This window comes from Alexandromys fortis, unplaced genomic scaffold (assembly GCF_014885135.2).
Source record: "Alexandromys fortis isolate MF-2015 unplaced genomic scaffold, M_Fortis_MF-2015_v1.1 scaffold_129, whole genome shotgun sequence".
Lineage (NCBI taxonomy): Eukaryota > Metazoa > Chordata > Mammalia > Rodentia > Cricetidae > Alexandromys > Alexandromys fortis.
Window position 1 is genome coordinate 3,049,579 of NW_026068022.1, and position 24,413 is coordinate 3,073,991.

The following is a 24,413-nucleotide window of genomic DNA, read 5'->3' on the forward strand; positions in this document are numbered from 1 at the left end:
CTTGGGTTCACCTTCTTATTTAGCTTCTTTAGGTTCACCAGGTATACACTCCGTGACCTTTATTTATGGCTAGAAACCAATTATGAGTGAGTACATCCCATGTTCATCTTTTTGGGTCTGGGTTACCTCACTCAGGATAGTGTTTTCTATTTCCATCCATTTGCATGCAAAATTCGAGAAGTCATTTTTTTTTTATAAAGAGTTTTGGAGATGAGAAACTGAGTGTAGAGGGCTCGAGCAGACCCTGCTACTTTTCATTATAAGTCTTGCGCTACTACACGGATAAAAATTAATGCGGTGCCACTTTTCCTGGGAAACTCTCAGAAATACCTCTTTACCCCCAGAGGACACCAGCAGCACAAAGAAACTCAAGTCCAGCTGGCGAACCGTGAGCTTATGGTGAGGACTCAGAGAAGCATGGATGACTTGGGGTGGCTCTATCTGAAATTCCCAAAAGCTGTCACTTGGTGTTCCAACCCAGGTCAACCTTCCACCACCTATGTTCTCCAAGCACTCTGCCTCCCAGACCACGTCATCTGGGACAGGGTTTGTGCCTCTGGCAGCAGGGAGGGGACAGGAGTCTGGCTAGACTCTAAGGTGAGGTCTTCTTGGGAAGGTTGGGAGCAGGTAGTCACAGCTGCTCTGATTTCAAGATAACAGAGGCTGGGGAACTGGAGAGGTGGCTCAGTGACTCTGGGCACTGCCCGCCTCTGCACCACTTACGGTGGCTCTGGGCACTGCCCGCCTCTGCACCACTTACGGTGGCTCTGGGCACTGCCCGCCTCTGCACCACTTACGGTGGCTCTGGGCACTGCCCGCCTCTGCATCACTTACGGTGGCTCTGGGCACTGCCAGCCTCTGCGTCACTTACAGTGGCTCTGGGCACTGCCCGCCTCTGCACCACTTACAGTGGCTCTGGGCACTGCCCGCCTCTGCACCACTTACAGAGGCTCTGGGCACTGCCCGCCTCTGCACCACTTACAGTGGCTCTGGGCACTGCCCGCCTCTGCACCACTTACAGCTGCTTTGTTATTTTAGGAACCCAAGAATTTAGCAGCCATAGTGGCACCAGCAGCTCCAGGAACAGAAATGACATTCTGCCCCATGATTACCGGTACTATGATGGGCACTAGTCAGTGATAACATGTGTGGTAAGGCACACTTAGCACATTTTACAGAGTGCAGAAAAACCTCACACTTCAGGGGACTAAATAAGAAGGGCAAACTTACTGCTGTCTGGGGGGCCAGCCTTCAGACAGCACAGGGCTTGAAAGGAATCCATGGTGTCAGGGTGTACTAGACTTTTTATTTTAATTTTATTCTTTTTTACATGCTAATCCCAGTTCCCCCTCCAGCTCCCCCACCTTTTCCCTCACCCCATCCCCCACCTGCTCCTCAGAGAGGGTAAGACTTCCCATGGGGAGTGAACTAATTCTGTCACATCCACATTGAGGCAGGACCAAGGCCCTCCCCTTCATGTCTAGGCTGAGCAACTTTTCATAGGAAATGGGCTCCAAAAAGCCAGATCATTCATTAGAATTGCTCCTGGTCCTACTGCCAGTGCCCCCACAAACTGCAAGCCACCCACTGTCACCTTTCTGAGGGGGTGGCTAGATCAGTCTTATGCAGGGTTTCTAGTTGTCTGACCAGAGTCAGTGGGCTTCCATTAGTTCAGGTCAGCTTTCTCTGAGGGCTTCCCCGTCATGGTCTTGACCCTCTTGCTCAGGTTATCGCTCCTCCTTCTCTTCGACAGGACTCCTGGAGCTCTGTGCAGTGGTTAATTCCACAGCTAACCACTCTGCATCTGCTTCCATCAGTTACTGGATGGAGCTTTTAGGAGATCATGTCTATTTCCTCTTCCTAGCAGATCCATGTATGTCTCTCTTAGGGTCCTCTTTGTTACTTCGCGTCTCTGGTGTTTTAGACTGTAAGCTGATCATCCTTTGTTTTATGTCTAATATTCACTTATGAGTGAGTACATACCATATTTGTCTTTCTGGGTCTGGGTTACCTCATTCAGGATGGTTTTTTTTCCACTTCAGTCCATTTGCCTGCAAATTTCAATATATTGTTGTTTTTATCACTGAGTGGTACTCCATTGTGTAAATGTACCACATTTTCTTTATCTACTCTTCAGTTGAGGGGCATGTAGGTTGTTTGCCGGTTCTGGCTATTATGAACAATGGGAGCACAAACTTGTACAGCTGCTTAGGAAATCAGTATGGAGAGTTCTCAGAAAATTGGAATTCAATATACTTTAAGACCTAGCAATGCCACTCTTAGGCATATATCCAAAGGAGGCACATTCACACCACAAGGACATGTGATCAACTATGTTCATAGCATCATTATGGCACTAGACTTTCCTATCTGAGGGTGTTAGGGGAAATGACACTCACACTCTCTCGATGGTTTCCTTCAGATCTTTATTCTTGTTTTGCATTCTCTATTTTTTATTTTCCTGGTGATTTCCTTCTAACCCATTGTAACTCTATCTAACACTATCTTTATTCTTTCCCTTACAGCTTATCTACCCCAGCAAAATCTTCCAGGCAATATAAAAATTACGATGTGGTTACATTCTGTCTTTCAAGCAAATGATTACAATGAACACAAAACAAACAGTAAAAAACAGCAAATTTTCCATATTCCTTACATGATTAGACATTTTATGTATTGCAGGTAAAAAAAAATCCCAAGAAACCATGTATATTCATACCCAAGCAACTTGTTACAGATCAAACGTGTAGGCAAGCAAGCTCTTCTTAACCAGTCTTTTACTGGCACACTGCATTTTGCAGTTACAAAGAAAGGACCAATCATTTTATTACTTATATCAAAAGGTAATCTTACAAGGAATCTTAAAGGAATTACAAATCTAAACTTTTTTTTTTTGAGACAGTGTTTCTCTGTAGCTTTGGAGCCTGTCCTGGAACTAGCTCTTGTAGACCAGGCTGGCCTGGAACTCAGAGATCCGCCTGCCTCTGCCTCCCGAGTGCTGGGATTAAAGGTGTGCACCACCACCGCCTGGCTACAAACCTAAACTTTTATATATGAAAAACAATTAGCTCTACTTTAAATTTTTAGGGTACAAAACCCACTCATCAATATTTTTTTTATATCAGGAGATTAAGGACAAAAATGGGTACAAGGAATTAATCATCACCTTTGGTCACCAACCAGTCCCAGTAAGAAAGGTATGCCAGCCACCGAGAGCTGGGCTGCTCTGTTCTTGTTCCGCATCCAACACTGAGCCTTTCTAAACTTCAGGTTGTCTTCTCGGGTTTTCACCTCAAAGCTATTTGACAAAAACATCTTAGTTTAATTTTAAGTTATTTTCAAAACTTATTTTCAGGTGTGATGCACTCCGAAACCTGTGAACACATCTCCCATCATTAAGGCTAAAGAATTTAAGCTAACTGGGCCACTGTGACTCAGTTATTTTCCTTAATCATTAACCTAAACAGTAGTCTGTAGGGCTCCTCAATAGAAATGCATGTGCTCTAGTTGTGTGACGCTTCCTTCTTTTATTTTTTTAGCATAAAAATAATTATTATCAATTAGCCAGTACAGCTTAGGAAGGAATCATTTTCATCGTAAGCCACAGGTCAAAATGCCTGGCAGAACGGGATGTTTCCATGAGATAAACACACTACATTACAGGTAGTGTGGGTGCCCCTCCCCCCACATTCACACCATACCAGATACCAGAGAAAGACAGCAGCAGCACCTCAAGGCAGGCGCAGTAGGAGCAAAAGACATTCAGGGTTTGTGATCTGGGGGCCTTGCCTAACCCAGATTGACCCATCAGAGTTTCCTCCTGGTGGGCTGACACCTTGAACTTCAACTGCCACCTGCTGTTCCCGCCCCCCCCCCCCGCCCCGATGAGGCCACCCACAAACTGACTAATGCACTTTACACAGTGATCACCTGGGCTCCCGAATTCTGACTTTAAGTTTGGAGACGGCTCTCTTGCTTTCCTAATCATTGCCCACAAGAGAATTTCTTTTTTCTGGCTTTACTAAGAGTTGAGAACTCAGATATTGTGGTAGAATGGAGCGGGGTGGGGGGTGGGTGGAGAGTGGGTGGGTGGGGTGGCTGGAGACGCAGCTCAGTGGAAAAGAACTTGCCTAGCAAGTGTGAGGTTCTGGGCTCAATCCCTAGCATGGCAACAGAAATAAGAAAGGGAATAGAAAAACAGGAAACCCAGGAAAAGGGCAGGGAGGACGGATGCTCGGATGAGTGCCGGGTCTGAGCTGAATGGCTCTAAAGAGATCGTGGTCAGGGGTCTTTCCTTATCTACTCCAGCTGTGCAGTGGTTCTGCTGTTTGCACTTTGGGCATCTCAGCCTCATCTCTCAGGGTCAGAAAGAAATCAAGCAAGGACTCAAGTAAGTACCTTTATCCCTGTGACAACTAAAGGAATTTCTTTTCCTCCCCTTTCTCTTTCCCTGGTTCCCACGTTAATACTAGATCTCAGTCTCCAGATCCAAAGATACTAAGAGAAAGGTTCCTATGCTCAAAGGGCTCACAAGATTTTGGTAGGGGTAGGAGCACAAAGACATCCATGAAAACACCATTTCACCATAATGAAGTATGTTAGGAAAGAGATCTGCAAAACCACAGGCATGTACACTTGTCAAGGAAGGCTTTTCCCTGATCTACATGAAAGAGTCATACACATGTAAGCAGCAGAGGGAGAGAAGCCGGGCCTTCCACTTCTATTAAAGTCAGCTGAAACGACACTTATTTTTGGCAGATATATATATACCTGTGCCAGTTTCTCCTCATCGCTGCTCTCTTCATCTTAAATTAAATCTCCAGTCTATGGTCAGCCACAATCCATCAGTGGCTGTCATGCTGCATTCTAGAACAAAACATTTCTAGTAGCCACATTGCGTTTTTTAAAAATAAAATTGAATAATTATTTTAATCCAATATATCCAAAATATTTCAACATTAATGACGATTTAAAATTTTTACGTTGTGCGTGTTTTGCCAACATGTATGAATGTGCACCAGAGCACAAAGAGCCACTGGGGAACAGGAAAGAGGAATCAGCCCCCTGGAACTGGAATTAGAGAAGGTTGTAAGCTGCCCTGTGGGTGCTGGAAACCAAACCTCAGTCCTCTGCAAGAGCAGCAAGGACTCACAATTGCTGAGTCATCTCTCCGGCCCCAACTTTAATCGGTATTTTAAAATAAAGATTTTTTTTACGTTTTTCTCACACTGATTTTGAAATAGTTTGCGATTACAGCAGAGCTCCATTGACATCCCTCACACCTCAGATGTTCAGCTCTAAAATCCTGTCTACACTGAATGTATTTTCTTCTTCACTGAACTGATGAAGCGGTTCTGATTTGGAGGCTCACGCCGGTAGTCTGTTATTTAGGAGGCTGAGGGAGAACGATCACTTGAGCCCACAAGTCTGAGACAGCAAGGACAAAGGACAAAATATCCCACCAGCCTGAGGCACTGCTGTGGTCCTCTAAGTCTTTGGACTCCCTCTTCCCTCTAACCTTTGACAAGAATTTTGAAGGAGGAGCACAGGAGGGTTTCCGTGCTTTATCTCAAGAGCACAAATTCCTTTTAGACATCAGACCCACAGCTGATACAAACTGGCTTCTAGGTCAGCGTTTAGCAACCAGATCCACAGTGTCCTCCACTGCCAGCAGCAGGACGCCACTTAGAAGGACCCGAATTACCCGTGTGACAGCATCTTCACAAGAACTGGCGAGAAAGCATCCTGCTGATTTCGCTCTGGGCGAGTTGCCATTTAGGACTAAAAGAGCTAAATATATTTTATGCTATGTAGTACCTTGTGCTAGGTTCTCGTCTGGCATCGACAAGAATCATACAGCAGAAAAACATTGAGAAAATTCTACTCGGTAATTAAAACATTTTCACCAACCAGGAAAAGACTACTTTTTAAAAAAATGGGTATCTTGGGAGTAGATTTTGAAATTCATAAATTCAATTCTTCTTAATGAAGGGAAGTGATTTCCCTGATGGCATTCAGTAAACCCCTAAAGGTTGTGATGAGAATACTGTGTGTGTATATATACATATGTGTGTGTATATAGTGTATATATACATATGTAATTTTTTTTAAATTGGAGGTACTGCGTTCTCTCCAGGGTGCTCCAAAATTACCAGCAGAAGACACCTGGAAGTGTAGGGTCAGCGCTCCCGAACTGAGGGCTGGCCTGGTTTAAATAGGCATTGCCTCCCAGGAGCATAGCGCCCGGATTCTCCACCGCCAGTAGTCCTGGGCCGGGGCTGGCGGATGCTGCTGGGGCGGTCCAAACCCAGCGAAGCCTGATTTGAGCCGGCCCAGCTCCACCATCGTGACCCACTTCCCAGCCCCAAGCTGCACCAAGGCGGTCAGCCCCTAGTGGAAGCCACACCCACGTGGGCAGCCCACAGCGACCGTTGCGAGCCCCGCAGGGAGCTGAACCCGGGAAGCGCACGGAGCGCAGGTTAGTACCGAAGCCCAGGAACCGAGTTCCGACCCTCCGCCGCCGGGTGGCCTCCGCGCTCCGGGCGCTCGGCCACTCCCGGCCAGGTCTCCACGCGCGGCACCGTCTCGGCAGTTCCCGGGGATGGGGCTCACCAGGCCTGCAGGCCCCGGCCCGGGTGGTCTGCCCCCCGGAGCCGCAGGACTCGCCGGCCCTGGCCGGGGCAGCCCCCAGACAGCGTTGCAACCCCACGGCCGCGGCCGCCACGGCCCGGCGCACCCGGAACCGTTTCCGGGGCGGAGGCTTTCTCGCAGCTGACCCGGCGCGGACTGTGACGCGCAGGCCCAGGCGGAAGTGCGGGCGGAGGATCCCGAGCCGGATCCCCAGCCGGGAGCGGGGCTCGGGCTCGCTGGGGCGGCTGGCTCCCGCGATGGCGAGCCTGTGGGCCGGAGGCCGGCTGCGGCTGGGCCCGGGGCTCGGCCTGTCCTGCCTGGCGCTGTCCGTGCTGCTCTTCGCGCCGCTGACAGGCGCCGCCAAGGTGAGTCCCGCCCCGCCCGGCTCCTGACAGGAGCTCCGCCCCTGCCTCTCTGGCCTGGCTGAAACTGGGGCTGCCCACTTGCTCCCCACTCCCGGGTTCTCCCAATCCGACCGCCAGATCCCCTGCTTCGCAGCCCAGGTCGGCCCTGCCCGGAGCTTCCTAACCCTCAGCCCCCGACAGTGCCCGGAGCCGGATCTGCAACTCCTCCACCTCCTGACATTTCCCTTCCCAGCCCTGACAGCACATACCCGGAACTTGAGGAGCTTTTCTGCCATGGGAGCTTTGAACTTTCCACCCTTAAACTTCGCAGCCCACTCCCGGCCTTCACCAGCCCCCGGGCCCAAATCCAAATGATGAGAAACTCTGATCTCCCCTCCCCGAAGTCCTCCCTACTAGGTACTAGCTCCTCTCAACTCATCCATGAGCAGATTCCCATGCCATGGTGGGGGCTCGCCTCGTGTGGCAACCACCCCTTCCCAGGAGGACCTACAGGGTCTTCTCACCAGCTTGATACTCTGACCCTGGCCCCCTCCAGGATCAAACACACACACACACACACCTCCCTCTTCTGATAATTGGCTAGGTAAGGGAAGAACCGGCCTAGTAGGGAGGGGAGATTGTGTCCTCCCCCCCCCCCCCGTGTGTTTCTTAACCCTTCTGGTCCCCTCATGTTGTTATCTGGCGCCCCAGAGCTGCCCTGGTCCAAGAAAACATGTGCTTTCCCCCCAGTGAGCTAACTCATTTGGGGGCACAATAGAAAGAATTCCCAGTGTGGTTGGGGAAATAGTGACACAGCATGTTTAAAAGAAGAGTTTTACAATATTTTTAAATATTATAAAGGGCTGGGAAAGACGGGTTACAGGAAGGCAGGTGGTTTTGGTCAGAGGGCTTTTCTCTCCCAAACTTTCTGATGTCACAAAAATAGGGACAGCAGAAAGTCTCCTAATTTTTAAATGTAGTTGGCACCCCCTGCATGGATATCATACATGAACATTTTATGTAGTGTATCATGATATACATAATACATGTATTTGTGTATCTCCCCTTGATAGAATTTGTTCCAGAAAACAGGAGCCATGCTTCTTGCTTTTCTGAGTCGTCCTCATCGAATCCAGGGTCTGGCACAGAGGCTGCTGACTACATTTAGGAGCTGTAGCAGCTCTGCCGGACATCTCATTGTACGTAGGAGCAGTGGACATGTCTCCTGGGGACTAATGAGCCATTGCCATCTCAAATAGACACCCCTTTGCTGAGGAAGCATCTCTCGGATCTATCCAGCATTTATGGCGTTTTCTCTGCTTGGTGAAATTTGTTTTGCTAGGAGCTGTCTTCCCTGTTTCTTGAGGGGACAGTAGCAAAATTCATCAAGATTCAAGAGACTTCCCTTTGGACTCCCCTCCTAGCACTGGCTGAGTGCCCCGAATCTTCATCCTGTCTATAGCTGACATAGCCTCTTTTATCCATGCTCAGTGCCTTTCTCTCAAAAGGAAAAAGTTAGAAAAGATGAACTTAGAAAAATCCCGCCCCCCCACCTTTGTTGTTTTGTAGGTTGAACTAGCCTTCTGCATGCTGCCCATGCTTCAGCCCGGAATTGCATCCACCCCCAGCCTAGAACTGTGGCTTGCTTTTAAATTTGAGTCTCCCCGATCCTCTCGTATCAGCATTTCTCTTTGTAGGCCCCATTACCTGTCCGGGATGTGTCTTTCTAGCGGCAGGTAGATGATGACAGAATCTGCTTGTCATGTTGTTTAGTAAAGCACACGTCAGGTTTTGTGGGCGTTAAGAACTTTGATGATGGTCTTAGAATACTGAAAGGACACTCAGCAAAGTGTATGCGTGCAGATTTTTACAAATATTGATGATAAGCTTCAAACAAGCTTCGATGTTTTCATTTTTGTTACAGAATTTTGAAGATGTGAGGTGTAAATGTATCTGCCCTCCCTATAAAGAGAATCCGGGGCATATTTATAATAAGAACATATCTCAGAAAGATTGGTAAGTATTATGGGCCAAGAAATCACCTGTCACATCCTTTCTGTGGTTCTTACTGTTAACTCAGGACGTCCATACAATGTCTTATTTAGTTTTTAAGCAAAAGTCTCAAATTCTATTTCTATCTGGAAAAAATGAGACTAGGGTTCCGAGTGTATGATACAAATCTAAAGGAATACTGTAGCCTAACAGAAAGCGCTAGGCTGGGAGATTCCTATGGAGACAGGACTGAGTTTATTGTGTCCAAACTACCAATAGCCACTCTCTTGTGCCCTGCACATATATGTGAGTGTCTGTGGAGCCAGCAAAGGACATTGAATTCCCTGGAGCTGGTATCATAGCTGCTGGTAGGATGGCCAGCGTGGGTGCTGGGAACTGAGCTAGAGTCCTCTGCAGCAGTAGCCAGCGCTCCTAACCAAGCCCTCTCTCCAGCTCCTGGTTTGTAATTTTTGCTGGGAGTAGGGTGCTTTTGGGTTTGGGATTTGCTTTTGTTTCTGTTTTGAGACAGGATCTTACCATGTAGCCCAGATCAGCCTGACACTTGTTTTGACAGCAAGCTGACTTCAAGCTCTCGATCTTCTTGCCTCTACTTTGCAGGCCACAGTCTTTACGTTTTGATGACATACTGTGAAATATTGGAGGCTGTATTTAAAAGTTTCAGAGATTCAGGGATGAATGAGAATGAAGTGTGTGTGTCAGAATTTCTCCTTTGGTATGTGTCAGTGGGTTCGGATAATGTTGAGACTGTGATTCTTCCACCCCTGGGCAGTCAGGCTGGCCTATAATGACTGGAATCCTGATTGTCTGGTAGGCTACCAGCAGCTTTCTCAGTTTATCCCGGTGGACCTTAAAAATGGCAGATTTTTCTGTGTGTGCCTTGAAACAAGAAGTAGCCAGGTTATACAGCAGGGTGGATGTCCTTCCCCAGTGGGGCTGTGATGTCACAGCACAGTGGAAGTTGATGGGGAATAGCTCCAAATAATAGCTGCTTTGGTGTGTAACGGATTCCACAGCTCTGTAGTCAGCAGCAATCTGAAGCAAGATTACATTTGTTCCGTCATGTTTCTGAATTGACTTTGAGCACGTTTAGTTTCTCTGGTGTCATTATCTATTCTTCCCGCTCTGTGCATTTAGGTTCAGGCTGTTTAGTGTGTTCCTGTAATTGTCTGTGTTCTGCTTTAAGAAATGTTTATGTTCCAAAGTGGTTGGGGTTGGATTTTCTGTGTTTGTTTGTTTTTGGATTTTGGAGAGGGTTTCTCTGTGTAACATTCCTGGCTGTCCTGGAAGTTGATCTGTAGACCAGACTGGCCTCAAACTCACAGAGATCCGCCTGCCTCTGCCTCCCAAATGCTGGGATTAAAGACATGCACCACCATGCTAGGCTAATGATTGGGGTTTATTGGGGTATATTTTTAATAGGCTTTGTACCAGCATGTTACTTTATACGATACATACAAGCTCAATTCTTTCTGTACTGGAGATAATATCCAAGGCCTTGTAAGTGCTGGGCAAACATTCCCCCACTGGACAGTGACCCCAGCCCTCAAACACATCTTTAAGTTACTTCTGTAACTTTCCCAAAGCTGTTGAATGTGTGTTTAATCAGTGTGTTTTCTTATTTAATCAGTGTGTTTTCTTATTGGTAACAGTTGTGATGTGTATTGGTGGAGTGGCAACAGAACTCACTTTTCAAGTGTTTAACAATAATTTTTGTTGCTATTCACTTTCTGTTATTCTCTGATGAGACAGGGCCATGTCTTCATCCCCGGTTATAAATTAATATTAGGAGCTTTGAAAATAAATAGTTGAGGAGCTGGAGAGATGACTCAGCAGTTAAAAGCACCGACGGTTCTTCCAGAGGACTCGGGTTCAATTCCTAGTACCCACAAGGAAGCTCACAGCTGTCTGTAACTCCAGTTCTAGGGGATGCATCATCCTCACACGGGCATACATGCAGGCAAAACACCAATACACATGAAATGTAAATAAATTAAAAAAGAAAATAGTTGAAACAAGACTTGCTAGGATTTTTCTTCCTTCTCTTCTACTTTCCCTTGCTTGTAAGTCTTTTGCTGATATATGTTCCCAATTGACAGTGCAAATTTTTAACTTGTTTGGAAAGACAGGCAAGTTATGCTCTACCAGGATGCTACGGCTCCCTGAGGACCCGGTACCTGTGAGACAAATACACTTTAACCTTCTGTTCTGTGGGCCTCTTGTTTTTCAGTTGTTAGCTTCAGTTCTTCATTGACTTGGAATAGTTGATTGAAAACAAGTTAAGGGGAGTACTTGGGTTTGTCTTTGGGATTGGAGTCAAAGCTGAATCTCCCTTTGACCACTAGGTGGGGGTGTTTCCTAGTGCTGAGAGTGGCTGAGCCACAATTTGGGGCTAGCGCTATTTATTCTGGGTTAGTCAAAAACAACCTTCCTGCTGCTTCAGCCCTGCACAGCCTTTTCTTCTCCCTCCCTCTCTCATCTTTTGCCTGCCTCCCTCCCTCCTGCCCTCCCTCCTTCTCTTCCTCCTTCCTTCCTTCCTTCCTTCCTTCCTTCCTTCCTTCCTTCCTTCCTTCCTTCCTTCCTTCCTTCCTTCCTGTTGTGAAACAGTGTCTTGATATGTAACCCAGGTCTGCCTGGAACTCTCAATCATTCTGCCTCCTCCTTCCCAGTGCTGGGTTTATAGTTGTACGCCACTGTGTCCGGCTTTTGTTCAAATTAAATTACTTGTTATAGATAACTGAACTTTTATCACTTATACCATTTTGAGTTTTGTCTCTAATGCTATAGTTCAGAGCAATAGAATATGAGAAGAAGGAATTATCTCAGAACACTGAGTGCCCTCAAGAAGGGTGTCTGGGATAAGATAGGATGCTGTCATAGCATTTGTGATAATGAAGACGGACCACAACGGAGCCAGGGCCGGGGACACTGCTCAGTGGGTAAAGTCCTTGCCGATTAGCACAAGCACACACCTCACATACACAGTTACAAAATGGAACGTAATTATTCATTTCTTAGAAATAACAGATTCTTAACAAAGATATTTTTGGTAGCATTCTTTTTTAAATAAGCCATCTCTGTTTTAGTTTTTATACTTCATTTTTCACTTAAAATACTTTAAAATGTAATTTTAATTTATATGTATATAAAATGTGTTTATGTATACCACATGCATGCAGGTGCCCTTGGAGGTCAAAGGGCATCAGATCTCCTGAAACTGGAATTATAGGTGGTTGTGAGCGGCCTGATGGCAATGTGGGAGCCAATCCCAGGTCTTCTGTAAGAACATTAAGTGCTTTTAATTGCTGAGCCTCCTCTTCAGCCCCTGGCTGTGCTGGAACTTACTCTGTAGACCAGGCTGACCTGGGATCCACCTGTCTCTGCCTCCCAAGTGCTGAGATTAAAAACATATGCCAGCATGGCTGGACCAAGAATGTGATTGTTTCTCAGTGTGACTGTAGGGGTCCACCTTTCAGCGTTTCATAGTTTGCCCTTCTGTTAAATGTGATAAGCCATTCATATGCTACATTGTGATAATTGAAAATAGTATTAATTGGGAGCACACACCTTTAATCCCAGCACTCAGGAGGCAGAGGCAGATAGAGCTCTGAGGCCAACCTGGTCTACAGAGTGAGTTCCAAGACAGCCAGAGATACACAGAAAAACATTGTCTCAAAAAACCAAAATAATAATGATGATGATGTTAACTGGATAGGGAAGGTGGCCTAGTGGGTAAGAACGCTTGCTGTGTATGATGCCCTGAGTTGGAATCTCCAGCATCCACATAAAGAGCCAGGTGTGGCCATGTGTTGCTGTCACCCCAGAGATGTAGGGAGCAAAGCAAGGGATCACTTGGGAGTCACTGGCTGCCAGCCCAGCTCCAGTTTCAGGGAGAGACTTTGTCTCAAGAGAACAAGGGGAAGAGTGACAGAGCAGGAGATTTGAGATTCTTTTCTGGCCTCTGCGTGTACCTTTACACACACGCATGCACACCATGCTTTGTCTCTCACACACATGAAAATAAAGTGTAATTAATTCATAAGCAATGAGATTCAAACAATGCCTTGTGTCATTTTAAAACATTTAAAGGAGTTTTGCTTGGTAACTGGACAAGTCTAAATATGACTGCTCTTGCAAATAGTTTTGGTTTTTATACAGTTTGGAATTTTCTAGGGCATCTCAAACTGTTAGTAATGTTAGAAACTGTTAGTAATGGCAACTCAGACATGGACAGCCATTGCCTTCCGACTTCTTACAGTGTCTTTTGCTTCTTACACTGTTAAATCTTACCAAAGTGCTAATACTGAGAGAGGGAATTATTTTACTTTGATTCATTGATTTCTTATATTATTTCTTTGCTTGTTTTTGTTTTTGTTTTTTCGAGACAGGGTTTTTCTGTGGCTTTGGAGCCTGTCCTGGCACTAGCTCTGTAGACCAGGCTGGTCTCGAACTCACAGAGATTCACCTGCCTCTGCCTCCCGAGTGCTGGAATTAAAGGGATGCGCCACCACCGCCCTGCCTTATATTATTTCTTTAGGTAAGCTCAGTGATCATTCTGTGTTTCAGGAAAAGTTTTGATCAGAGACAGGAAAATATGAAGCCAGGCTTCTGCAGTGTTTTGCTCTTGTGTTTTCAGTGACTGCCTTCATGTTGTGGAGCCCATGCCTGTGCGGGGGCCTGATGTGGAAGCATACTGTCTGCGCTGTGAATGCAAGTATGAAGAGAGAAGCTCTGTCACTATCAAGGTGATGTATAAACACACGCACGTGCATGCACAAACACTCCACATGCTCTTCAGAAAAGACAGAAACATTTGAACTTTTCTAAAAGTAATAATGGACCCGCTTTTGCTTTTTGGATCAGTTAGGGTATGTTAGACAAATGGAATGGATCTAAAACAGCCGTACTACATTTAATTAGCATATTCTGGAAATCTACCCTAGTTTCTTGTTGGACCATGTATGCTAAAGGCCAGTGAGACAACATTATCGACCTCGCTCTCCCTGCCTGCACAACCCTTTGACTGAATTCTGCATTCAGTCACTGCTGTAGGCATGACACTCGGGTCTTCAGTTCCTGAAATGGCTGTGGATAACTCACCACCATTAGGTCACTAATGAGCTCAGTTACTATATTATGGTGACGTATGGTTGTTCTCAGGTTTGTCTTAAGGTTGTACTTCCCATTCCTTTCCTTTAAAAAATAAAAAGAAAAAAAGAAAAGAAAGAAAGAAACTCAACTCAGGAGGCAGAAGCAGGCGACAGATTTCTGTGAGTTTGAGGCCAGCCTGGACATACTGAGTTTCAGGACAGACAGTGCTGTGTCGAAAGAGCTTGTCAAGAAGAAAAGAGAAAGGCCTGATAGTGAGTGCAGTGCATCAGCCGAGTTGCAAGCGCCTCAGCAGGGCTCGGTCCTGTGGGAATCTCACCACACCTTTTCTTCTCTAATCTCTCTTTCCCTGCTCTTCCTCTTTCCATCAATTTTTTTTTTAAAAAAATGATTTTATTTTATGTATGTGACTGTTTTGCTTGCATGTATGCCTGCATGTGTACATGCCTGAAACCTGCAGAGGGCAGAAGAGGGCATCAGACCCTCTGGAACTGGAGTTGTGGATGGTTATCAGCCACCATTTGGGTCTGGGAATTGGACCTGGGTCCTCTGTAAAGAGCAACAAATACTCTAAACTTCTGAGCATCTCTCAAGCTCCCGAAATTATTCTTTCATTATTTCATGTGTCTGGATGTTTTGCTAGCATGTATGTCTGTGTACCTTTTGCATCCCTGGTGCTCACAATTGTCAGAAAAGGGCATCAAATTCCAAGAATTGGAGTTATAGGCAGTTATGATTCTCCATGTGGGTGCTGAGAACTGAACCTGGGTCCTCCAGAAACAGCCAGTGCTAACTGCTGAGCATCTCTTCAACCCACCTCTTTCTTTTTGGTGGAGCCTAGGGAGGACCTCATGTCACATAGGACAATGTTTGACCACTAAACTGCAGCCCAAGCCCAGATGCTTTTTAACAGACTTTTAAATGTGTAATTTATATTCCCTAACATTCTCTTGCTTTTAAGTATATAATTTAGCAAATTAAAACAACATCTTAAAGTTCAATTTTTAAAACATTTCTGTCCCTGATCCCAAATGATCACTATTTAACTCTCTGCCTGTACACATCTTAATATTTCATGTAAGTAAACTCATATGTGGTCCTCTGTGACTTTTTGTTCCCGCGCTCTGCCTTTGGTGGATTCAGGTTGCCTCTGCTGTTGGACGCTGGCGGGCACACAAACCCTGTGCCCCGAGTGGAAGTGTCAGACCTCGCTGTAATGTTGCTCTTACCAAACAACTAAGTCCTTGGCTTGAACAGAGTGTGACTTCTTTTCATTTTCCTTTAGGTTACCATTATAATTTATCTCTCTATTTTGGGCCTTCTACTTCTGTATATGATATATCTTACCTTAGTTGAGCCCATCCTGAAGAGGCGCCTCTTTGGACACTCGCAGCTCTTGCAGAGTGATGACGACGTTGGGGTAAGTCCTGGCACTACATAGCTGCTCAGCGCCAGTCTCTGCCCCGTCTGGTATAAGTGGAAATAGCCGTAGGTAGTGCGGTACCTCAGTGAGATACTGAAATGAGTTCTAATTTTAGTGTGTATCTCTCTATGAAGAAATTGTTCTAGCAAGCCATACATGCAGCCCAAAAGTGTAGCACATAGCACCTCTGCCCAGCCTTTCAAGTGCTGGGATGGCAGGTACCTACAGGCACACAGCTCCTCACCAAGCTTACTAAAACACCTAGATATTTTTAATGAGTTCCAGAAGAAGCTTGGAGAGATGGCTCAGAAGATAAAGCACTTGGTGTGCAAGCATAAAGATCCGAGTTTGAATCTCAGAACCATGTAAAAGCTGGGTGTAGGAGCACATATCCCAGTGTCCCTCTGACAAGATGGGAGGCAGAGCTGGGCGGTGGTGGCGCACGCCTTTAATCCCAGCACTTGGGAGGCAGAGGCAGGCAGATCTCTGGGAGTTCAAGGCCAGCCTGGTCTACAAGAGCTAGTTCCAGGACAGGCTCCAAAGCCACAGAGAAACCTTGTCTCGAAAAACCAAAAAAAAAAAGATGGGGGACAGAGAAGGAGAACCCTCAGAAACTCATGAGCCACTAGCCTGGTGTATGCCCCAGCAAAAAGCAAAGGAAAGACCCTGCGTCAAACAAAACGGACAACTGAAGTTCTCTGACCTCCATCCATGTGCCTTGGCACGCCCATGGGTCCGCACTCCCACACACAGGCATGCATGTATACATCATATATATACACAAAACAAACATTTTAGCTAAGAATAAATAATTCCAGGAGTAGATTGTTAGGCTGAGAGAAAGGTAAGTCTGGGGATCTGATGTAATAAAATGAATTAAAATTCAAAAACAAAACCAGGCACAGACAGTGTGAATGTGGTGGCGCATACCTGTGATCCCAAGATGGAGGAGGAGGAACGGGATGATTAGGAGTTAAAGATCACTCTAGATCGCATAGTGAGTTCAGTGGCAGCCTGAGCTACTTGAGAACCTGTCTCTAGTACAAAATAAATTAAAAACCTAAAGGGGGAGAGAGAGAGAGAGAGAGAGAGAGAGAGAGAGAGAGAGAGAGAGAGAGCGCTTAGTGGTTAAGAGTGCATATTGTTCTTGCAGAAGATCTGGATTTCGTTCCCAGCACCCATGCCAAATAAAATAGCTCACAACTCCCTGTAATTCCAGCTCCGGGGACTCAGCCCTGATGCCTCAGCAGGCACGTGCACATACAGACACACAATTAAAAATAATAAATCTTAAACACAATACACACACAAAACAGACAGTGGGATTAGCACCAGAGAGAACTTGTATATCAGAAGAGTAGAGTTTCAAATACTGTTCACATGGAAATTTTCATTTATATATTCTCAATTCTGACTCTGTAGATACTAGGATTAAGTTATCCTTTTTTGTGGAGAAACCTTGCCCTCAAGAATCTTGGCAGGGGGACAGAATCTTGGCAGGGGGACAGAATCACCACCAGTTGAGAACTACTGACATAAATCCATATCAAGGCCTCACGGTGTTTCCATTCCTAGCACGAGGTCTGTGCTGACTTTCCATGCATCCTATGGCGTTAATAACCTGCTGCTGATTCAGAGACGATGCAATGTAAAACACGGAGAACGTAAATTGGTGCAAAAATGTGTGGATGTAAACATGAAGGATGACATGATTGGTGGGCTCATATGCTTAGTAACCACTTTGCTCACGAGTAATTAATTCTTCCTACACGTTGCCATTGGAGAACACTGTCACTAAGAGTCCCAGCTGACTCTGATATTTGTCAGACTGATTCTAGGCAGAGAAAGGTTTTCCAACCAAAGCTGTGTTGTGTGTTTAACTGTACAAACAGAAGTTAAATTTCAGCTCATTATGAACTGCTTAGCTAACATGGGAGTTCTTCAGTAAGTACTTTTTAAAAGGTTAATTTTTAAGGCATTTAAATTTTCCCATTTTTAAATTCTGTTTTAAGTCAGGTAAAAGTACAATTAGTCAAGAGGTTCACTTCAAACAATGGTAGTATTTGTCATCCCATATACCCGGGACACATCATCACTGTTATCTAAACATTCCAGTAAAGCACGCTTTGTATTCGTTGTAATTTCATCAGGTGTAAGAAGAACAAACAGATGAAGTGAAAATCTCTGTTTGCTTTCTCCCTGTGCCTGTGAGCAGCTAGTCCAATCTTGTTCTGTAGGTGGAGTGCAGACCAAAAGGATTAGCTGGTTTGTTTAGTCACTTGAGTTTGTTCCTTAGGAATTCTTTCCTTCCCCTGCCTTGAGGAGCAAATGGCAAGACAGTGTAACTGAGAGGGTCTCTGGTAAAGTACTTCCTTCTTGCTAGTATTGTTTATGTCCAAATAAACCAATGGTAATAATATTTTATATACAAAATCATTGATGCACGTTTTCCCACCATAATCTACCCGAAACAGTTTGGTGTGTTGAGAGGATATGACGCCAATTTAGGATTAGGCACACAAAGTGTTAGTGTCTGTGCTAATTTGTCAAATGACCTTGGGCCAGTTTATTTCTTTATTGGAAATCAAGTAATGCTACAACCTTAGCCTTCTACTTTATTTTTTATGTTTTTCCTCTCTCCCTCCCTCTTATTTCCCATCTCAGTCTCTCTCTGCCTCCCAGCGGGGTCTTGCTTGTCAACCTGGCTGACCTAGAACCTGCTGTGTACACCTGCAGGCTGGCCTCAAGCCTGCAGTGGTCCTCCAAGCGCTAGGGGTATGGGTGTACACCACCATGCCCAGCTCCCCTTCCTTTCCCTTCAGCTTTCTTTCTATAGCTATGCAACATCTTGGACTTCATGAGAGATTTGCAAAGACATTGCCTAAGTTAATAAAAGTGGGGGACATTTGGGTAAAGAAGGCAAGGATTCCTTATAGAAAGCCTTTGAGGTGGCTTGGCAGTTAAGAGCACTGCTCTTGCAGAGGACCTGAGTTCAATTCCCAGGACCCATGTCCAGTGGCTCACAACTGTGACTCCAGCTCTGGGCATCTGACACCCTCTTCTGGCTCTGTGGACACCTGCACTCATGTGCACACACCTACACACATACACATAATTGAAAACAGAGTAAATCTTTAAAAGGTAAAACGAACAAAAAGCTTTTTTGAGGTCCAGAAGATGGCTCAGTGGGTAAAGGAGCTTACTGTAGGAGCAAGCCCAGCAACCCGAGTTTCTCTGTGCTGCCAATGCATAGAAAAATGGAGCTCTACAAAGTTGTCCTTTGACACACAAGCTGATGGCTGCTTTTGCAAAGGACATGGCTATTTCCTTTCTAGTACCCACATGATGGCTCCCAACCATCTAACTCCAGGGGCTTTGACACCCTTTTCTGTCCGAAACGAGCATTAGATATGAACATGGTGCACAGACACAGATGCAGGAAAACTATCCACATATACCAAATAAATCTTTAGAAAATAGATAAAAAGAAAGGAAATGCTTGGAATATGTAAACAAAGTAGAAATGCCTTGCTGTAGAGACACGGCCAGGTAAAACCCCAACAGTAACAGTTGTAATGCAGTCAGGGGGTTATGCATAGCTCTCCACGCCATGACCGCTCCTGCCAGCTGCCGCCAAGCAGCCAGACGGTGCTGCTTCTCTCCCGCCCGCCAGCCTGTTGAAGAACCTGGCCTGGGTGGAACATTTAGAAACTTTGCTGACACAGGGTTGAGGAAAAACTCAAGAAAAAGGCAAAATAAAAACAGTCAATCACAATTGAAGCTGTTTGTCATGTGCGCAGCTGTGTTGACATCTCCTCCATAGGTAGATTAGTGGGGTTGTTTCCTGTGTAGTGACTACAAACATCCAGCTGAATCAGTTTATTTTGACAGGAGAATCTGGCTTTGTACACAGACTAGGGTAACCTTCATTAGTCTCTTCCCTAAGACAGCAATTAGCAGGGAAGCCGTGGAACACTCTGCAATGGAAGATGGAAGTTTTTGTTAATTAGATGTGCTGAAGTAGCCAGTCCTCTCTCTCCTTGGTAAGAGACGGCATTAAAGCCATGAGCTCTGTCTCACTGTGGAGTGGGGAAGAGAGGAAACGAGGTCTTGGAAACAGTCCATCGGTGCGTGTTTAAGGCCCAGAGAGACATTAAGACCAGCCAAGACATAGCCCTGAGAACTAGCTGCTCTAGCGGCCTAGGCTGACATGTTATCAGTTCTGATATAATGGGAACTGTCCTCTGCCACAGATGAGCTATGAAGTATTGATCAATATAGAGGAAAGTCCTACATTAATATTTCTCATGGAGATATTTATGTGAAAACAGGCTTGCGCGCGCTCTCTCTCTCTCTCTCACTATTTCTCTTTCTCTCTTTCTCTCCTTTCTTTCTTAAAGGTTCTAGTAGTTATAGCTTTTAAGGTTTTTGTTATTACTTTTAGTTACTTTTATTTTCTAAGATCTCTTGTATGTACATTGGGGGTTTGTCTGAGTGAGGATGCCAGATCCCCTGGAACTGGAGTTATGGGCAATGGATTGCTGTCCTGTGGGTGCTGGGAACTGAACCCGAGCCCTTCAGAAGAGCAGTCAGTGCTCTTAACTGCTGAGCCATCTCTCCAGCCCCCAAACAGGCTTTCTTCATTGAAGTGGTATGTGCCTCAAGTTCTAGTCTTGGGAGTGGGAAGTTGGAGAACCACTAGTCTGAGGTCAGTCTGGACAATATAGTGTCCCAGGCTGGCCTGGGTGACATGGTCAGGGTCAGACCATATCTGAAGGAAAAGAAAGGCACAAAAAATGACTAAAATTTTTAAAAAGATTTTAAAAGTTTTATGTGGTTGTATGTGTACGTTTTTGCAGGTGTCCTGGGAGGCCAGAAAAGGGTGTCTGGCCCCTTGGAGCTGGAGTTACAGCAATTGTGAGCTGTCTTACAGGGGTGCTGGGAACTGAACTCAGGTCCTCTGGAGGTGCAGGAAGCATTCTTAATTGCTAAACCACTTCTCTAGTCCCTTTTAAAATGTTAATTGCTTTAAAAGAATTAGTTTGTTTATTTGACAGGAGTGTGGGCACCTGCAGGCCTCAGGGCATGTCGAGGTCAAAAGGACAACTTGCTGGAGTCAGTTCTTTCCACCACACAGACTCCAGGGTTCCAGGATCAAACTTAGGTCAGACTTGGTGCCAAGTGCCTTTACCTGCCGAGCCCTCTTCCTGGCCCACTGTTCTCCCACTAATCAGGAAAGACTTTTCTTTAACAAAAACGGCCACCATCCTGGTCTCGCTCTTTAAAGAAAATGCTTTTGAAAGTGGTGACTTATGGGTGTGTTTCTCACGTAGCCCTCGTTGCTCTTGTCTCTGGAATCCTCTGCTTTGGTAGCTGAGCTTGTCCTGCTTCTAGTTGTTGAAGGGCTAGAGCCCTTGTCCCCAGCCTGGCTCCTGGGCTGTCTGTTCTGTGCAGGTGTGTGCCGTTCCTGTCATCTCTGACACCTTCCACCTTGGCTTTCAGGATCACCAGCCTTTCGCAAACGCCCACGATGTGCTGGCCCGCTCTCGCAGCAGAGCCAATGTTCTAAACAAGGTGGAGTACGCACAGCAGCGCTGGAAGCTTCAAGTTCAGGAGCAGCGAAAGTCTGTCTTTGACCGACATGTTGTCCTCAGCTAACTGGGAATCGGAATCAAGGCGACCGGAAAGAAGACGGCAGACAACTGGAAGGAACTGGCTGGGTGTCCGCGGGTTCTAATGCCCTGCTGTCTTCCAGATCCTGCTGGGTGGAGGAAGACCCGCAGCTGGAAGCGCACCCACGTGCTTGGCACTTTTTCTTGTTAATGTATTAACAGAGACTTTTTACAGCACACAGTTCCAAGTCAGCCAGTAAGCCTTTTCCTACTTGTGACTTTTACTAATAAAATTAAGCTGCCTGTGAGTTATCCTGAGGTCCTGTTCCTGGAACAAGCTCTCTTTCTCATCACACAGTTCTAACTTGGTTTTCAAGATAATTTCCAGGTGTGTTTTTGCTTCTGTTTTTCCGTGGTGGGAGAAGAAAGGGAAGCCTTGAGAGTGTTTGACACAGCTTCTCTCAAGTCTTTCCTAGACAGACTTGTAAATACACCAGACCTTCTCTCACGTGTTGATATTGCCAGTGTAGCCACTCTAAGCGTGCTGGCCTCCCCACATGACTCTTGCACTGACTACGTTCCCTACGATTCTGGTTGGCCTGTGGCTACATTTCTTGGTAAATTAGATCTAAAATGCCTGGTGGTTCTTCACGAAATGCAGACTTGTTTTGTGCGCTGTGATGTCTGATGCAGCATGTCCTAGAACAAACTGGCCGTTTGCTGGTTTACTCTAATAACTAAACACAGTCTTGGTGTGTGTGGTCTCTCTCATCTTCTTCTAGTATCTCTAAGGACTTGAACATTTAGAATAAAGTCATTTTCCCTTAAGCCCGAGCCTCCCTGGATGAATGAGGTACACATACCGGTCAGCATTTCCTGTCATGCTGAGAGGCAGCTTTGACCTAGGACTGGAGTTCAGATAGCCTCTCTCTGAGAAGTCTTAACAGTTATTGGATAACTGGCTTTTCTCTTCCTACATCCTCTTTGGAATGTAACAATAAAATAATTTTCAAAACCCCTATCAGTGTGCCGGCTCTCCAGCCTTCTCTCCTTCCTCTTGTGATAAGCGTGGTGACACAGAGCCCCTTGCTACCCTGCTGTGTGAAACCAGCTTATGAAACCTAATCCTAGAACACTGACCCTGTGCTATGGGTGCAGAGAGAAAGTTGACATATTCCTGGGTACACAAGCAGTCAGATAAGTTAAGAGGCTTTAAATTCATAGACCAGGCATGGTAGTACACTCAGGAGGCTGAGGCAAGAGGGTTGCTTGGAATTCAGTCGCCTGGGCGGTGTGATGAGACCCATACATATATACGTACTTATGTACATGTATATATATGAAAAAACATGCATTTATATAATGGTTCATAAAGGAGTGCTGATTCTGCCAAGTTCTTGGCAGAACCATATTACAGGTACATTAAATTCATGTTAATATTGTCATGTTAAATTCATAAGGATGAGAAATAAAAGCTCAGGGGCTGGGGAGATGGCTCAGTGGGTAAAAACTTTTGTCACACAAACACAACAACTTGAATTCAAATCCCCAGGACCCAGACAGAAAAGCTGTATTCAGTAGTGAGTGGACCAGCTACCCCTGCTTATGCGGTAGGAAGGCAAGGCCTGGTCCCCACAGGTTGTCCTCCGATCTCCATATGCATGTGGACCTGCACACACATGAAAGAAAGAAAACTGGGATGAAAGGAGCTTCCCCAACCAGAGAATTACAAACTGCGTATAGTGTCTTTTCCTGTAAGCCAAGCATCTGGGAAACTGAATCTGGAGTTTCCAGGAGTTTAAGGCTAGCATAAGCTACAGAATGCGACTAATATCTCAAAAAAAAAAACTGCAAAAAAATATAGCTAATAGGGGCTGGAGAGATGGCTCAGAGGTTAAGAGCATTACCTGCTCTTCCAAAGGTTCTGAGTTCAATTCCCAGCAACCACATGGTGGCTCATAACCATCTGTAATGGGGTCTGGTGCCCTCTCTGGCCTTCAGGCATACACACAGACAGAATATTGTAACATAATAAATAAATATTAAAAAATATATAGCTAATATATTTACTGGTGAGAGGCTAGAAACCTTCCTTCTCCCTGAGATCAAGGAGACAAGGATGTCCTCGAGACACTTTAGCATCACCCTAGAAGTCCTAGCTCACGTAATAAAACGAGCTACGCAGAGCCAGAGGAGAGAGTGGCACTGTCCAAAGGAGAAAAACCAAACAACGAAACCCTCTGGAACTAGTAAGGGATTCCAGCAAGGTTCCAAGATTACAGGGACGCAAAAGCCAGGTGCTTTCCTATGTCGAGCCAATGAACAAGCAGGATAGAATTGGAAATGTAAAAGTACAGCTAGGTCAGGGATTTGTCTCAGCGGTAAATGTGCTTGCTACCAAGGCTGATGTCCTGAGCATCCCTGGGACCCACTTGGTAAAAGACTGAACTACCTCCTACAAGTTGTCCTCCGAGCACCACACACACACACATGCACGCACGCACGCACAACCCCCCCCCCCATGTTTACAAAGTGCTTACAGGGGAAAGGGGCTGGTGGGGGGGGTGTAGCCCAATTGCTAGAATGCTTGTGTAGAATGCATGAAGTCCCAGGTTTGGTCCTTAACATAAAAATCAGGTGTGGCAGTGCATGCGTGTAATCTCAGCACGTGGGAAATAGACCAGGAGGAACAGAAGTTCAAAGTCATCCTCAGCTACTTATCAAGTTTCCCCATTTAAAGAAAAATGGTCTGGTGAGATGGCTCAGTGGCTGTGAGCGCTGCACTGGCTGCATGTGGAGAGGACCTGAGTACAGTTCTGAGGACACACACGCAGCTCCCAACCACCTGTAACTCCTGGCCTCCTCTGGCCTCCATAGGTATCAGCTTTGCACATGGTGCACAGACGTGCATGCAGGCAAAACACTCATGCACATAACAGAAAAAGATCTTTTAAAAAAAATGAAAGGGGAAAAAACTTTGAAATATCTATGATTGTATATTGTTCTTCTAAATAAAAATGTCTTGTGAAAGAAAAGAAAAAATAAAATAAATATTTTAAATGAGATGTAATTTTAATTATAGGTGGGGCAGAAGCCCAGAGAGAGGTCAGAATTCTCTCTGTGCAAGGGTATGTTCTCGAGGCTTCTTAGAGAAAGCAAACCATCACCTTGCTTCGTTGTAGTTAAGCTGATCATCTTCTGCCTGGACCAGAAGAAACATTGTATTCCATCAAGGAAACCCCCCTGGCCCTGGGTAGACAGCTACAGCTGCCAGAGAAGGACATG

At 45.7% G+C, this 24,413-nt stretch overlaps 1 protein-coding gene across 3 annotated transcripts; it reads left to right on the forward strand.

The window, feature by feature from the left end:
• The first annotated feature begins 6,320 nt into the window (after positions 1 to 6,320).
• Tmem9b (TMEM9 domain family member B) lies at positions 6,321 to 22,147 on the forward strand. 3 transcript variants are annotated; one of them, XM_050163299.1, is made up of 5 exons: positions 6,321 to 6,478; positions 8,899 to 8,990; positions 13,621 to 13,729; positions 15,379 to 15,513; positions 21,019 to 22,147. In XM_050163299.1, exons 3-5 carry the CDS (start codon positions 13,646 to 13,648, stop codon positions 21,172 to 21,174), a joined length of 375 nt encoding a protein of 124 aa, XP_050019256.1. In that variant the 5' UTR covers positions 6,321 to 6,478; positions 8,899 to 8,990; positions 13,621 to 13,645; the 3' UTR covers positions 21,175 to 22,147. The 3 variants fall into 3 exon arrangements, with proteins under 3 accessions (XP_050019256.1, XP_050019255.1, XP_050019257.1); XM_050163298.1 differs by lacking the exon at positions 6,321 to 6,478 and adding an exon at positions 6,784 to 6,995; XM_050163300.1 differs by lacking the exons at positions 6,321 to 6,478; positions 8,899 to 8,990 and adding an exon at positions 6,842 to 6,995.
• The last annotated feature ends 2,266 nt before the right edge of the window (positions 22,148 to 24,413 follow it).